The following is a 16,149-nucleotide window of genomic DNA, read 5'->3' as shown; positions in this document are numbered from 1 at the left end:
AGTTGCAGTTCCTGCTGAGGGGTGAAGTCAACGAAAACACACTTTTATTTCCTCCACATCGCCATAGTTAGGGACAGCATTTCCCAAACCACAGGCTTAGCTAGGAGATGACGTCAGGAGTAACGTCCTGTAGAGCTGTGACATACCAGGGTACAATCCAGCCTCATGAGTAGCTGTATTACCCCTGCCCTGAAATCCTGGGTGCCTTACAATGCCTTGCTGAAGTAGTTCCCACCTGGGCCGCTCACGAACAGCCTTCCAGCATGCAAGCCACACCCTGAGTGTGTGTGTGTGTGTGTGTGTAACTTCAGCCTGCCAGCCACACTTGGGTTACACTCTGTCTCTTCCCAGCCCTGCTTACACCAGCACGGTGACCCCCCAATACATCCCCAGTCCCAGATTTCCCCAGAAATGTATCTCCTGGACAGTACACAATATTTGAAGTCCAATAAACCTTTAAGAGAATAATATGTAAGATTATTTCAAATAGTTATTCAGAAACATCAGTTTAAACACACCAACTTATATAGAGTTATATATAGTTTATCAACTACAAAGAGAGATTTTATATGCGTACAAACTTAAACCTGTATTCCTATATGCGTACAGTCACTGAGGCATAACAATCATAATTGGCTACAAGAAAAATAAAGATAAAATGCTTACTAACACATACTTAAGAAATTATTTTAGTTGCAAAGCAAATTTTTCTAAACACGTTTCAGCCGTCTTACTGACCAAACTCCTTAGGGCAGGACCCCTCCATCAAAGTTAAACAATTGTGTCATTTTGTCTTCTCAGGTGTGGAGAATGCAATAGGCGGGAAGAGATGTGTTTTGTGGGTGTCTTCCCCGTCTGTCCCTAGGGGGAACCTGGTGACTAACAGCTGCTTTGCAGTGTGAAGAAAAGCTTAAATGTGATGCTCCAAATTCATTTGGACTATAGAACAGTGATTGAGGTCATGTCAAGTCTTGAGGAAATCTGCTAAATTAACCTGCCCACTAAATATGGGCTATTTTCTTTAATTTTAAAAATAGTTATAGTTTTACATCAGGATAGCTAATACAAGTTAGCTAACCCCATGGAAAATCCTAGTGGAATCAAGACCCAGATAGATTTAACATCCGTGTACCTAGCTGCATTCACTCCTGGTTCCCCCACCCGGAGTTGATTGACATTTCTGTTGGAGGGACGCACACTTCCATGACATAGGACAAAGAAGTTGATTTATTTTTTATTTATTCACTCCAAGTGAGGCTGAGATGCACAAGGGAAAAGCACACAACTCAGCTGGTGGAAGTGAAAGAAAATGGTGACACAAATGCTGCCTTAAAGCTCACTATGTGGGCATCAGCAAAAGGGAAACAAAATCTTTTCTCAGCCCTACACAAAGTTTTGGTGTTTATCTCCTCTTGCAGCTTCCTTAGTGATAAATGAGGGCTGCTCCTGGAGGAAGTCTGTGCCACTGAGCGTATGCAGAATTCATGTCCCCTGCAGATTTCTTTCCTTCCCTGCAGAAAAATGACTTTCTGACAAGGAAGCTGCAAGAGCAGTTACGCACCACCCCCTAGCTGCACAGGTACATCATTTCATGCACCCGGAGCAGCTGTTGGAGAGGTAAATCCCCACAGGGCTGGGGATACCCCAACCAATGCCTCCTACCCTGAGCTGGGATCAGCTGCTAGTCCCGACTGGGCTGGAGGCAGGAGAGGATGGGACTTCCTCTTCCCCTGCAAGAAGTGGCTGGGACTGTGTCAGACCCACCCCCAGAAACTGCAGGAAACTCAGCATCCTCCCCCATCACTCCTCAGCTGTGGGGGGGAGGGGTCACTGTACATCCAACTTACATGCATCTGGACCTCCCATACCCAGACACCCCTGCCAAGCCTCACCCCTGTACACCCAGAACCCCTCTAGCCCTCCATAACCAAACCCCATCCCACTGAAGCTCAACCCCTGCATCGGGAGCCCCCCAGTCTCCAGAGCCCAACCCCTGCACCCAGATCACCCCCCACTGAGCTCCCTGCACTCAAACCCCCACCCTCCTGCAACACCCTGAGTCCCCACATCCACACCCCCATGCCACTGACCCCCAACTAACTGCACCCAGACCCCCACCAAGCCCCACTCCCCCAGCATCCAGACCCCCCTGCTGAGACCCTCACACCCAGACCCCTCCGCTGAGCCCCAACCACTTTCATCTGGAAGCACTTGCAGAGTCCCATTACCCCTGCACATGGAATCCCAACAAGTCACTGTGCATCCAGATCCCCTCCACATCTACACCCTACACTGAGCTGCCTGCACCCAGATTGTCCCACGCACAATCCTCTCACCCCACACCTGGATTCCTCCACACTGAGCCCCTTCACACTTGGTTCCTGCCTGGTTGAGCCTGCCTGCCCCACACCGGATGCTCCTGGCACAGATGGGCAGGGCCCCAGAGTGTTTCTGGGGCAGGCCTTGTGCTGTGTCAGGGTTGGGTGCAGCCTCACCACTGATTCCGTGTTCCAGGGGTGGAGGGTGGGGAGGCTGCAAGGTGATCTCCCACCTGCATAAAGCCAGTGGCCTGTGCTCCCCACTGCCAGGCTGTAGCCTCTGCATTTATTTATTTATTTATTTCTGCAGAATTTTAAAATATTGTGCGTATAATTTTTAATTTTTGGCACAGAATGCCCTCGGGAGTAATAAGGGCTGAGCTCTGATGGAAGAATTCCCCACATTCGAAACATTAATAGAGTTCCTCCCTGGCGTGGATCCTCTGATGTTTATTAAGGTGTGAGCACCGAACGAATGTTTTCCTGCACTCCCAGCATTCATAGGGTTTCTCCCCTGTGTGGATTCTCTGATGTTTAATCAGGGATGAGTCTTGAGTGAAGGTTTTCCCGCACTCACAGCATTCATAGGGTTTCTCCCCTGTGTGGATTCTGTGGTGTCTGATAAGGTGTGAGCTCCGAGTGAAGGTTTTCCCGCACTCACAGCATTCGTAGGGTTTCTCCCCTGTGTGGATTCTCTGATGCCTATTAAGATGTGAGCTCTGCGCAAAGGTTTTCCCACACTCACAGCATTTATAGGGTTTCTCCCCTGTGTGGATCCTCTGATGCTGAATAAGGGATGAGCACTCAGTGAATGTTTTCCCGCACTCACAGCATTCGTAGGGTTTCTCCTGTGTGTGGATTCTGTGATGCCTAATAAGGTGTGAGCTCCGAGCAAAGGTCTTCCCACACTTACAGCATTCATAGGGTTTCTCCCCTGTGTGGATCCTCTGATGTTGAATAAGTGTTGAGCGCTCAGTGAAGGTTTGCCCACACTCACAGCATTCGTAGGGTTTCTCCCCTGTGTGGATCCTCTGATGTTTAATAAGGGTTGAGCGCTCAGTGAAGGTTTTCCCACACTCACAGCATCCATAGGGTTTCTCCCCTGTGTGGATTCTCTGATGGCTAAGAAGCAGTGCAGGCCTACTGAACTTTTTTCCACACTCAACACATGTGTTATTTCTCTCTCCCATAGGGATTCTCTGCTGGGTCGTGGTTTCCTTGAGGCCTTTGTGAGTTCCCCGACAATTAACAGATTTACCAACTTTCTGTGTTGGCTGGTTTCCCTGCCACTTCTCTGGCCTGTGCTGACTCTCACAGGCTTTTCCCTGCTCACAACTCCTGGTCACACTCCCTTTGCATTTTTGCAATAACGTCCCATATGGTTTGATTTGCTCATCATCTTCCTGCTGAGGCTTCTGCTCCGAGGTCTCACTCACCATCCCATCACCTGCTGGGACAGAGAAAAAAAATCTGAAACAGGAATGGAAAAGGGGAGAACAAATGAAAAGAACAGCTGGAGATGGGGGGGAAAAATGAGGGACTGAATTTCCCCAAACTCATCCCCAAAGAGAAGAGAGGAGGGGATCAATTCTACATCCAGTCCCATTTAAACACTCAGGGAGAAGGAAGTTCAGGGAGGAAGCTAGTGACAGGAGATAGTCAGGATGGGTAGGAAGCCATGAGCAATATCTGCCCTGAGGATATGACACTTGCTGCAGACAAGCCTGAACAAAGAGAGCTCGCAAGGTCTTTGTTGGGAATCCCAGCTGTTTCCTTCTGGCACTGAGTTCATTTAATGATTACTCACCTGTGTAGATGCCTCTCGGGAGCTCTCTTTTCTCTAAGCCCTGGAGATCTGGGGAGAACAGTTCTTCCCATCTTTCCAGCCGGGAGATATCAGGTTTGGAAACTGGAAACCCTGCCCAGGGAAAAGAAGACAAGTGAGATCAGGTGAATTCATGGGACATTCGTGACACACAAAAGAAGTTCTGTTATTTTAAACGCTTCTCGTTTTAAAGCAGTAAAATCCTGGGGCCAGCTCCCCAGATGCTCGAAGGTGCAGGAAACTCTTCTTATGAGGGATTTAACTCTGCCCATGTTTACTGGGAACACACACAGCCAGACACTCACAATCAAAGGGGCTCCTAAAACCCAGAGCAGCTAACTGCATGTCCCAGAAAGGGAAGACTCAAGCTGGAGAGGAAATCCTCCTGGAACTGCTTCTTACTGATAGAGAGAGGCCCAGAGACACTGCAGGAGTGGGAAAGGCACAAGGCCCGACAGCTATGTGGGGGGGGGACACTCAGAGAGACAAGGAAGGGCACAGAGATGCAATTACCCCTGTCAATCACAGTGATCTTCAAACCCTTTCTCTAACTGCTCTCACCCTTCCCCACCTCCTGGGACCCATAGGCGCCGACTTCATGGGTGCTCCGGGGCTGAAGCACCCCCGGGGGAAAATTAGCAGGTGCTCCACACCCACTGGCAGCCAAGCTCCCCCGTCCTCACTTCCTTCTCCCATCCCGCCGAGCACACCGCGTCCAAGCTCCCTCCTCTCCCTCCCAGCGCTTCCCGCCCTCCCCTCCGCCACCTAATAGCTGTTTGGTGGCGCTTAGGACTTTCCGGGAGGAACGGAGATGTGGCACGCTCAGGGGAGGAGGCGGAGAAGAGGTGGGGCAGGGGGCAGGGATTTGGGGGAGAGGGTGGAATGGGGACGGGAAGGAGGCGGGAACTTTGGGAAAGGGGTGGAGTGGGGGCAGGGTGAGTGCAGTGCAGGGACGGGAAGAGGCGGGGTCGAGCACTCACCGGGTAGAGCGGAATTTGGCGCCTATGCTGGGACCCCAGGAGCAATCACTCCTTGTGTTCTCTCCTCCCCTCCTATTGCCCATAGCCCTCCTCACTACCAGTTTCCCAAATTTTCTGCTCCCCAGCCATTTCCACCCTATTATCCCACTGTCTCAATGGTTTCTTTGTCCTGATTCCCAACAGCTCCTGCCAAAACCGTGTCCCTTTGCTCGTCCCATTGCTAGCACGCCTATTTCCTGAAGTATCCACTACAAAACCCATGCTCCCTTTTCTCTAACCAGCACCAACCCTTCCAGATCCTTGAGCTAGAATTATAGAAGAATAGGGTTAGAAGAGACCTCAGGAGAACATCTAGTCCAATCCCCTGCTCAAAGCAGGACCAACACCAACTAAGTCATCCCAGCCAGGGCTTTGTCAAGCTGGGCCTTAAAAACCTCTAAGGAAGGAGATTCCACTACCTCCCTAGGTAACCCATTCCAGTGCTTCACCACCCTCCTAGTGAAAAAGTTTTTCCTAATATCCAAACTAGACCTCCCCCACTGCAACTTGAGACCATTGCTCCTCCTTCTGTCATCTGCCACCACTGAGAACAGCCGAGCTCCATCCCCTTTGGAACCCCCCTTCAGGTAGTTGAAGGCTGCTATCAAATCCCCCCTCACTCTTCAATTCTCCAGACTAAACAAGTCCAGTTCCCTCAGCCTTTCCTCATAAATCATGTGCCCCAGCTCCCTAATAATTTCCATTGCCCTCCATTGGACTCTCTCCAATTTGTCCACATACTTTCTGTAGTGGGGGGCCCAAACCTAGATGCAATACTCCAGATGTGGCCTCACCAATGCCGAACAGAGGGGAATAATCATTGCCCATGCATCTGTGAGTCACCACTTCCCTCGATCTCCTGGCAATTCTCCTACTAATGCAGACCAATATGCCATTAGCCTTCTTGGCAACAAGGGCATATGTTGACTCATATCCAGTTTCTTGTCCGCTTGTAATCCCCAGGTCCTTTTCTGCAGAACTGCCGCTTAGCCAGTCAGTCTCCAGCCTTTCCCTTCCCACCCCCAGCAGACCCTGCTGCTTCCTAGACCAACCACTCTCCAACCCCGTCACTCCCCTTGTCCCTCTAACCCCAGTGTTCCCCTCCCCCAGATAACTCACATCACCTACCCAACTCTCCCTCAACACGACCACTGCTGGGCCCTCCACTCCCTTTCCCCCATTCTCCCAGCTCATAGGAGCTCTTCTCCCTGACTCCCTTCATCCTCCTCCTTCCACTATACCCAACCATCCCTGATTCCCTCTATTCCTTGTCCTCCACACACCCCTCCCCTTCGTCCCTTCTGTTCTCAGTCCTCCCTGCCTTGTGTCACCCCACAAACGCCAGCTCCCCATCATCTTCTCCCCTCCTCCTACTCTCTGCTCTCGCTTGGCTCAAGGACTACTGAATGAGACCCTTACACTCTCTCCTGTCCACAGATGGGTGCACCTAATTGTCACATCCTCCATGCAGTTGGAAAGTTATCATAGCAGACCACCAGCTCCACTAGATTTAGGGTTCAGCATTACTTTCTATTTAAAGGCCAACTATTCTAATTTCTCAAGAATTTACATGCTTACTCACATTGTCCTGAAATACACTGCTCACCATATGGGTGCAAGACAGGGTTAGTGGCCCAAAGATGGGATTAATTGCTCCAGAGATTCCTGAGCTATAGCCCTTCTAACCCAAGCTTTTGACCAAAAGCACCTTGCTGTTATAACATTCCTTGCACACAACCGGGGCTCAAACTATGGTTCTAATTTTCCCCTAAATAACGTCAGTCATTTGGCATCTATTTCAGCTGGTGTACGGCACACTGCCTCTTTGGGGAAGCAGTATTAAACAAGTTAGTAACTGGAGAGCTTGGAACTTCAGATCAGCAAAAGCCAAACTGATAAGAACATAAGAATGGCCACACTGAGTTAAAACAGTGCTCCAGCTATCCCAGTATCCTGTCTTCCAACAGTAGCCAATGTCAGAATCTTGAGAGAGAAAAAACAGAAGGGGGTAATGATCGAGTAATCTATCTCCTGTCTTCCACTCAGAGTACGTGGCAGTCAGAGGCTTAGGGACACCCAAAGCATGGGGTTGCATTTATGACCATCTTTACTAATAGCCATTGATGGTGCTGTCTTCCTTGTATTTATCGAATTCTGTTTTGAACCCACTTATAATTACAGCCTTCACAACATCCCCGGCAATGAATTCCACAGGATGACTGTGCATTGTGTGAAAAAGTACTTACCTTTGTTTGTTATAAATCTGCTCCCTATTAATTTAATCACATAACCCCTAGTTCTTGTATTATGTGAAGGGGTAAATAACACTTCCTTATCCACTTTCTCCACACCATTCATAGTTTTATAGATCTCTATTATATCCCCCCTTAGTCGTCTCTTTTCCAAGCTGAACACTCCCAGTCTTTTTAATCTTTTAACCCTCATATGGAAGCTGTTCCATACCCCTAATAATTTTTGTTGTCCTTCTCTGCACCTTTTTCAATTCTAACGTATCTTTTTTGAGATGAGGTGACCAGAACTGCATACAGTATTTAAGGTGTGGCATACCATGGATTTATATAGTGGCATTACGATATTTTCTGTCTTATTACCTATTGCTTCCCTAACGGTTCCTAACATTTTGCTAGCTTTTTTAATTGCCACTGTACATTGAGTGGATGTGTTCAGATAACTATCCACAATGACTCCAAGATTTCTTTCTTGTGTGGTAACAGCTTTTAGACACCATCATTTTGAATTTATAGTTGGGACTGTGTTTTCTAATGTGCATTACTTTGCATTTATTAACACCAAATTTCATCTTCCATTTTGTTGCCCAGTCACTTAATGTTGTGAGACCCCTTTGTAACTCTTCATAGTCTGCTTTGGACTTAACTATCTTTAGTAATTTTGCATTATCTGCAAAGTTTGCCACCTTTATGTTTCCCCATGTTTCCAGTTCATTTATGAATATGTTGAACAACAGTGGGCACAGTACAGATCCCTGGTGGACCCCACTATTTACCTCTCTCTACTGTGAAAACTGACCATTTATTCCTATCCTTTGTTTCCCATGTTTTAACTAGTTACCGATCCATGAGAGGACCTTCCCTCTTATGCCATGACTGCCTACTTTGCTTAAGAGACTTTGGTGACGTTTTCTGAAATTCTAAGCACACTGTATCCACTGCATCACCCTTGGCCAGGGCCGGCTCCAGGCACCAGCAAACCAAGCAGGTGCTTGGGGCAGCACATTTTCAGGGGCGGCATTCCAGCCAGCCTCTTTTTTTTTTTTTTTTGGGGCGCTTGGGCGGCAAAAGCCTAGAGCCGGCCCTGGCAGCAGCAGCACGTCCTGCACCGGGGGCGCCCTGGGGCTGCTGCGGTTTGCGTCGGGGAGCAGCGCCCGCACCTTATGGCCGGGCGGGCTCCGAGCGCGGGAGACTCGGGCTGGGGGGCCACCCCTCGGGGCACACGGAGCCGCCTGCAGGTGCCGCAGGGCGGCCGCCCTCCCGCGCCGCAGCCAGGGCTGGGCGAAGCAGCCAGAGCTGCCCAGGGACTGCGGCAGGGCGGCCAGGAGCAGCAGCAGCAGCAGGGCCATAAAGGGCGGGGTGCCCACGAAAGCTTATGCCCAAATAAATCTGTTAGTCTTTAAGGGGCCAGCAGACTCCTTGTTGTTTTCATCTAGTGCTGGTGACTTATTAATGTTTAAATTATCAATTTGTTCCAAAACCTCCTGTATCAACACCTCAATCTGGGACAGTTCCTGATTCGTCACCTAAAAAGAATGGCTCGGGTGGAGGAAAGTCCCTCACATCCTCTGCAGTGAAGACTGATATAAAGGATTAATTTAGTTGTTCTGTAATGGTCTTGGCTTCCTTGAGTGCTTGTTTAGCACGTCAATCAGCCAGTGGTCCCACTGATTCTTTGGCAGGGCTTCCTGCTGCTGATGTACTTCAAAAAAAATTGTTGTTAGTTTCAGTGAGTTTTGTTAGTTGCTCTTCAAATTCTTTTTTTGGCCTGCCTACTTTGACACTTGACCTGCCAGAGTTTATGCTCCTTTCTATTTTCTTCAGTAGCGTTTGACTTCCAATTTTTAAAAGATGGCTTTTTGCCTCTAAATGCCTTAGCTGTGGTTGTACTTTTTAGTCCTCTTACAGTTTTCCCCCACTCCCATTTGGGGTACACATTTATTTTGAGCCTGTAATATGGCATTTTAAACAGTTTTCATGCAGCTTGTAGGCATTTCACTTTTGTGAGTGTTCCTTTCAATTTCCATTTAATTAGCTCTCAATTTTGTGTAGTTCCCCTTTCTGTAGTTAAATGCTACTGCAGTGGGCTTCTTTGGTATTTTCCCCCTTGCAAGGATGTTAAATTTAATGATATTATGGTCTTTATTACCAAATAGTTCAACTGCATTAACCTCTTGGACCAGATCTTGTGTGCCACTTAGGACAAAATCAAGAACTGCCTCTCCCCTTGTGGGTTCCAGGATTAGGGGCTCCTAAAAGCAGCCATTAATGGTTTCTAAATACTTTATCTCTTCATCCCACCCTGAGGTGACATGTTCCCAGTAAACATGGGGATAGTTGAAATCCCCCATTATTATTGAGATTTCTATTCATATAGCCTCTAATCTCCCTTAGCATTTCATATTCACTATCCTGGTCAGATGGTCAGTAGCATATTCCTACTGCTATATTCTTATTATTCAAGCATAGAATTACTATCCATACAAATTCTATGGCACAGTTTGAATTATTTATTTATTTTTTTACTATATTTGACTCTATTCTTTCTTTCACATATAGTGTCACTCCCCCACCAGCACAACCTACTCTGTCATTCCTATATAGTTTGTATCTTGGTATTACCATGTCCCATTGATTATCATTATTTCACCAAGTTTTTATGATACCTATTGTTTCAATATTCTCATTTAAATCCAGGCACTCAAGTTCACCCATCTTAGTATCTAGCCTTCTAAAAATTTTGTCAATATTTAGCTGTCTGACTTCATGTGATGTAATGGAACAGGACTCTCTTTCATTTAACTGTTTCTCTTCAGTTATTACCTGTACTTTATGAACTTCTAGCCGCTCTTCTTTACTAGGATACAGGGAATCCCCATTAAGAGATCCTCCTCTAAGGGAAAACTCCATCTGAACCATGTGCTCCTCCACACCTGTTGCCTTTCCCCCAGCCCTTAATTTAATCTCCTCTATAAACTTTCTAATTTTACATGCCAGAAGTCAGGTTCCATTTTGGTTTAGGTGGACCCCATCCTTCCTCTACAGGCTCCTCCTTTCCCAAGAGGTTCCCCAGTTCCTAATAAATCTAAAAGCTTCCTCCTTCAAGGAGCAGGTACTGAGTGTGGGCATTTGCTCTTTCAGGGGCCGTTGACCTTCGAGGAGATGGCTGATGAATGATAAATCAAAGAGATGGAAATTCACATGTGCAGAAAGATGAAGGTCTTTTAACAGCTAGAGGGTTTCCAGCAGTCTGCTGTCAGAGTAATTGGTTGGCTCAAGAGGACATGCTAGGGCCTTGAACCTGAGCTACATCATGCATTTGAGTATGGGCCCTATCATTGACAACTTTCAGACAATGTGTGTTATGGATTTTGCTTGCATTCTGAGGAGTCTCTCTTTGAAGTTTCCAACACTTCTGTGTTAAGAACAATATTTTAAAGTACTCTCAAATCTACACGGAGATATTAGACTGGCTGTTAATTAAGAGTTTTGCCAGGATTGCTGTCGGTTAGTGGTGTGAAAAATCATATCCCTACCTGCCATAGTTTGCCGATAAAAGCTCTAATGTAGACACACTTATACTGGCAAAAACAGTCCATTAAAAAGAAATCAAGGAAATTAAATGCCAAGAAACTACATTAAAACAGAGTTAAGGATGTCATAGAATAGAATCATAGAAACATAGAATATTAGGGTTAAAAGAGACCTCAGGAGGTCATCTAGTCCAATCCCCTGCTCAAAGCAGGACCAACACCAACTAAATCATCCCAGCCAGGGCTTTGTCAAGCCAGGCCTTAAAAACCTCTAAGGATGGAGATTCTACCACCTCCCTAGGTAACCCAATCCAGTGCTTCACCACCCTCTTAGTGAAATAGTGTTTCCTAATATCCAACCTAGACCTCCCCCACTGCAACTTGAGACCATTGCTTCTTGTTCCGTCATCTGCCACCACTGAGAACAGCCGAGCTCCATCCTCTTTGGAACCCCCCTTCAGGTAGTTGAAGGCTGCTATCAAATCCCCCCTCATTCTTCTCTTCTGCAGATTAAATAACCCATTCCCTCAGCCTCTCCTCGTAAGTAATGTGCCCCAGCCCCGATCATTTTTGTTGCCAGGGCTGCCTCATGTCCTTCCAGCATGTGAATGGTGGAGATAGTTAAAACCTCTGAAAACCAGCAAATGAGAAGAAAAACTACACACCAGCCCCGCAATGCAACCTTAACTCTGCCCCTATCTCCTAATTCTGGAACTGGCAAATGTCACTGGAAATAGGTCAGTAAGGGTGGTACAAAGGTTAACTAACTACCAGGGAAGTGGCAAATTTTCCATCTCTTGAACTGTTCAAAGCAAGCCTGGATGCCTTTCTGGAAGATATTTTCATGAAAACACCAGGTATTCATCTCACTACAATGATAAATAGATGAAGCTGTATGGTATGGCCTGTATTATACAGGAGGTCAGACGGATGACCTAATCGTATTCCCTGGCATTCAAACGTGTTGATGAATAATTAACAGGAGGAAGAACTAAGAGAACATGCCATTGTTTGTGTTGCGTTGTACAGATTTGAATGCCAGCCTTTATCTGCATGCACTCCTGCTACGTGCACTGTGTCGGCTGTAGCTTTAAATGAACGGTGGAAGGAATTGTTGGAGCAGTTTGGCAGAGCTGTGACTGTGATATGAAGAGAGGTGCATGTGACAGTTGAAGGAACAGATGTTCCTAATTTCAGTGCTGAGTGTTGTAGGTTGTGTCAATAAAGGTGCACAAGGGTGTGTTCTTCCCACGAGGGTTGTCAGTAGTCTGGTGCCATAGTGAGGGGTAAGTGAAGGCAATGACTCATAAGGAATCCTCACTGCAAGGGTAAAGGGGTGGTAACATTAGGAAAGTGTGAGATGGATTGTGGGTAGCAGGCTCAATGTTTGAGTGCAGGCCAGGTGTACGTAGCTTCTGTTCCATACACTGGACCTAATCCTAACCTTTGCCTGAGCAAACAGAAGATGTTAGACTTGGTGCTATCCTGCTTCTCTGCTCTGTTCCCAAAGCGTTCTGTAGCAGGGAGGGTAGAATACTAGTATATGTGTCACTGGCCTGCTGGTGTGTTGCTGAAACAAGGCAGAGTTGAGGTTGCATCGCGAGGTATTGTGAACCTTAACTCTTCATTTCCCCTTCTGATAACCGAGGGGACAGGAATCCTTACCCAGCGAGGTCACATTCTCATAGTTCTCCTGCATGACATCTCTGTAGAGGGCTCTCTGAGTGGGGTCCAGCAGAGCCCACTCTTCTCTGGTGAAATACACAGCCACCTCCTCGAAGGCCACCGGCCCCTGAAAGAGCAAAGCCCCCTACTCAGTACCTGGTGCCCAGTGACAACCCCACTACTCCCAAGGGAGAAGGGCCAATCACATGGGAATTCTGGGAGTCAGGCAGGCAACATAGTCCCACACCTACCCCATCAGAGCAGCCAGGAAGCCTGAGGGTGAGGGGAGAAAGAGAACGCCCCTCAGCCCTCCCAGCAGACAGAGGGGGCAGGAGTCTTCACATTCACCACTCACCGACTAGCCAGAGGCTGATACAGGAGATGGAGCCCCAAATAGGGTCCAAGGACAACTCCCTGGTGTGAATCGGAACCCCCTCCCCATTGCCAGAAACCATATTGTAGGGATGGGGTGTCTTCCCTGGGCTTCACTGGTGGGTGCCCCTTTATAACTCACAACAGGCCTAATAGGTTCAGACTCCAGTACTGGAGTCTGGTAAGTTTTCCCAGCCCAGTCCAGCAGGGTTGTTTTCTGTTTCACAAATCAGGGAATTCCCACCCACCAAGTCCATGGGTCTATTACTAGGATCTAGGCCTCACAGTAAACAAATCTCAGCAGGTTTATCAGATCCTGTCCCCCTCCCTTTCTCCACCTGGTATATTTCCTGACCAACCCCCCCAAAGGTCCCCTCCTCCTATGTATTTACAGCCCTTCTCCCGCCAAAGGGAACCCACCAGCAACTCCCTGATAATCCCTACCTCAACTGGCTCCACTGCAGCCATTTCCCTTCCCTGTTCCCTGGAAGGATGGAATGATCTGGAGCAAAACAGGGATGTTATGACGCAGCCTGTTAGGGCAAAAAGAGCGATAAGAAACATGTCAGAATAGGCACAATTCCCCCCAGGCGCTTTCCCTGCACACTGATGTTCTAGACTGTCATACATACAATAGAAAAATTCAAAACATAGTTAGTAATGGGGGGAGGGGGACTTTATCTACCCAGACATCTGTTAGAAAAGATAATTCAACCAAACACAAAGTATCCAATAAGTTCTTGCAATGTACTGGGGACTCCTCTTTCTTTCAGAAGATTGAAGAAGTATCCGGAGGATGGCCATTTTACACCTGATTCTGACTCACAAGAAGGAGTTAGTTAGGAAACTGAAGGTGGAAAGCAATATGGGCAAAAGTGATCATGAAATGATAGATTTCAAGATTCTATGAGAAGGCAGGCATGGGAGTAACAGACTAAGGACAATGGAAATCAAAAAGGCAGACTTCAATAGACGCGGAGATCTGGTAGGTGAGGTCCCATGGGAATAAAATCTGAGGTGAAAAAATTGTTGAAGAGATCTGGCAGTTTCTCAGAGACAATATTAAAGGAGCAACACCAAACTATCACAATGTGAAGGAAAGATAGAAAGAATAGTAAGCGGGCAATATGGCTCTATCAGGAACTCTTTAATGACCAGAAAATAAAAAGGAATCCTAAAAAAAAGTGGAATCATGAACAAATTGCTACGGATGAGTACAAAAGAGTAGCACAAGCATGTGGGAACAAAATCAGAAAGATTAACTCACAAAATGAGTTACACCTAGCAAGTGACATAAAAGGCAATAAGATAAAGGTTCTATAAATATATTAGGAGCAAGACAAAGGTAAAGGAAAGGGTAGGCCCTCTATTTACAAGGGAAGGAGAGCTCATAACAGATGACTAAAAGAAGAATAAGGTGTTTAATGCCTTTTTACATTCACTAAAAAAGATTAATTGTGACCAGATACGTAAAACAATAATTCTTAACCAAGAGGGGGAAGGAACAGAAACCACAATGGGGAAATAACCGGTTAATAATAGGGCTGTCAAGCAATTAAAAAAATTAATTGTGATTAATCGCACTGTTAAACAATAATGAAAAACCTTTTAAATATATTGATTTCAATTATAACACAGTGTAAGTGAACACTTCAATCTCCCTGGTCATTCTATTACAGATTTAAAAGTCACTATCATTGAACAAAAAAATGTCAGAAACAGACTTCAAAGAGAAACAGCAGAACTAAAATTCATTTGCAAATTTAACACCATTAATCTGGGCTTGAATAGGGACTGGGAGTGGCTGGCTCATTACAGAAGCAGCTTTTCCTCTCCTGGAATTGACACCTCCTCATCTATTATTGGGAGTGGACTACATCCACGTTGATTGAACTAGGCCTGTCAACACTGGTTCTCCACTTGCAAAGTAACTCCCTGCTCTCTATGTATCAGTATATAATGCCTGCATCTGTAACTTTCACTCTATGCATCTGAAGAAGTGAGGTTTTTACCCACGAAAGCTTATGCCCAAATAAATCTGTTAGTCTTTAAAGTGCCACCAGACTCCTTGTAGCTATTTTTAGAAATCTCACATTGGTACCTTCTTTGTGTTTTGTCAAATCAGCAGTGAAAGTGTTCTAAAAACAAACAACATGTGCTGGGTCATCATCTGAGACTGCTATAACATGAAATATATGGCAGAATGCGAGTAAAACAGAGTAGGGGACGTAAAATTCTCCCCCAAGGAGTTCAGTCACAAATTTAATTAACGTATTTTTTTTTAACGAGTGTCATCAGCATGGAAGCATGTCCTCTGGAATGGTGGCTGAAGCATGAAGGAGCATATGAATGTTTAGCATATCTGGCACATAAATACCTTGCAATGCCGGCTGCAAAAGTGCCATGCAAATACCTGTTCTCACTTTCTGGTGACATTGTAACTAAGAAGAGGGCAGCATTATCTCCTGTAAATGTAAACAAACTTGTTTGTCTTCGAGATTGGCTGAACAAGAAGTAGGACTGAGTGGACTTCTAGGTTCTGAAGTTTTACAGTTTTGTTTTTGTGTGCAGCTATGTAACAAAAAAAAATCTACATTTGTAAATTGCACTTTCATGACAAAGAGATTGCACTACAGTACTTGTATGAGGTGAATTGAAAAATAGTATTTCTTTTATCATTTTTACAGTGCAAATATTTGTAATAAAAAATAATGTACACCTTGATTTCAATTACAACACAGAATACAGTATATATGAAAATGTAAAAAAAACATCCAAAATACTTAAACAATAGAATACCAATTGAAATTTATTAACAGCGCGATTAAAACTGTGATTAATCACAATTCATTTTTTTATCGCGATACATTTTTTTAAATTAATCGCATGAGTTAACTGCAGTTAATCAACAGCCCTCATTAATAAATATTTGGATAAGTTAGATGTATTACAGTCTGCAAGGCCTAATGAAATTCATCCTAAGGTACTAAAGGAGTTAGCTGAAGCAATCTTGAAACAGTTAGCACTTATCTTTGACAACTCCTGGAGCAGGGGGTTCAATCTTTTTCTTTCTGAGCCTCCCCCCAACATACTATAGAAACTCCAGGGCCCAATGGGGCAGGGAGCGGACTCAGGAGGGCTTCGGGCTGGGACCCTTGGGTATAGGCA

General features: G+C 45.9%; 1 protein-coding gene across 2 annotated transcripts; it reads right to left on the bottom strand.

The window, feature by feature from the left end:
• Positions 1-52: 52 nt before the first annotated feature.
• Positions 53-15,352, bottom strand: LOC101936598 (zinc finger protein 501-like). Of its 2 annotated transcripts, none has more exons than XM_065570703.1 (5): positions 13,426-15,352; positions 12,610-12,736; positions 7,080-7,145; positions 4,126-4,236; positions 53-3,768 (listed from the first exon to the last, which is right to left on the bottom strand). In XM_065570703.1, the coding sequence occupies exons 1-5, from the start codon at positions 13,609-13,611 to the stop codon at positions 2,732-2,734; spliced, it is 1,527 nt and encodes a 508-aa protein (XP_065426775.1). In that variant the 5' UTR covers positions 13,612-15,352; the 3' UTR covers positions 53-2,731. The 2 variants fall into 2 exon arrangements, with proteins under 2 accessions (XP_065426775.1, XP_065426777.1); XM_065570705.1 differs by having other exon boundaries at positions 53-3,765; positions 13,426-15,351.
• Between the last annotated feature and the right edge of the window lie 797 nt (positions 15,353-16,149).

Source organism: Chrysemys picta, chromosome 17, assembly GCF_011386835.1.
Source record: "Chrysemys picta bellii isolate R12L10 chromosome 17, ASM1138683v2, whole genome shotgun sequence".
Classification (NCBI taxonomy): Eukaryota; Metazoa; Chordata; order Testudines; family Emydidae; genus Chrysemys; species Chrysemys picta.
This window is presented reverse-complemented; position numbering and strand designations above follow the sequence as displayed.

Bases quoted from the DNA above. Each gene is read 5' to 3' on its own strand.
- LOC101936598 (XM_065570703.1), bottom strand. From the start codon at position 13,611: ATGTATGACAGTCTAGAACATCAGTGTGCAGGGAAAGCGCCTGGGGGG. The intron at 12,737-13,425 runs GTAGGGATTATC...TTGCTCTTTCAG, and splicing joins CTGCAGTGGAGCCAGTTGAG to GGGCCGGTGGCCTTCGAGGA. The intron at 7,146-12,609 runs GTAAGGATTCCT...TTCTCTCTCAAG, and splicing joins TGAGAATGTGACCTCGCTGG to ATTCTGACATTGGCTACTGT.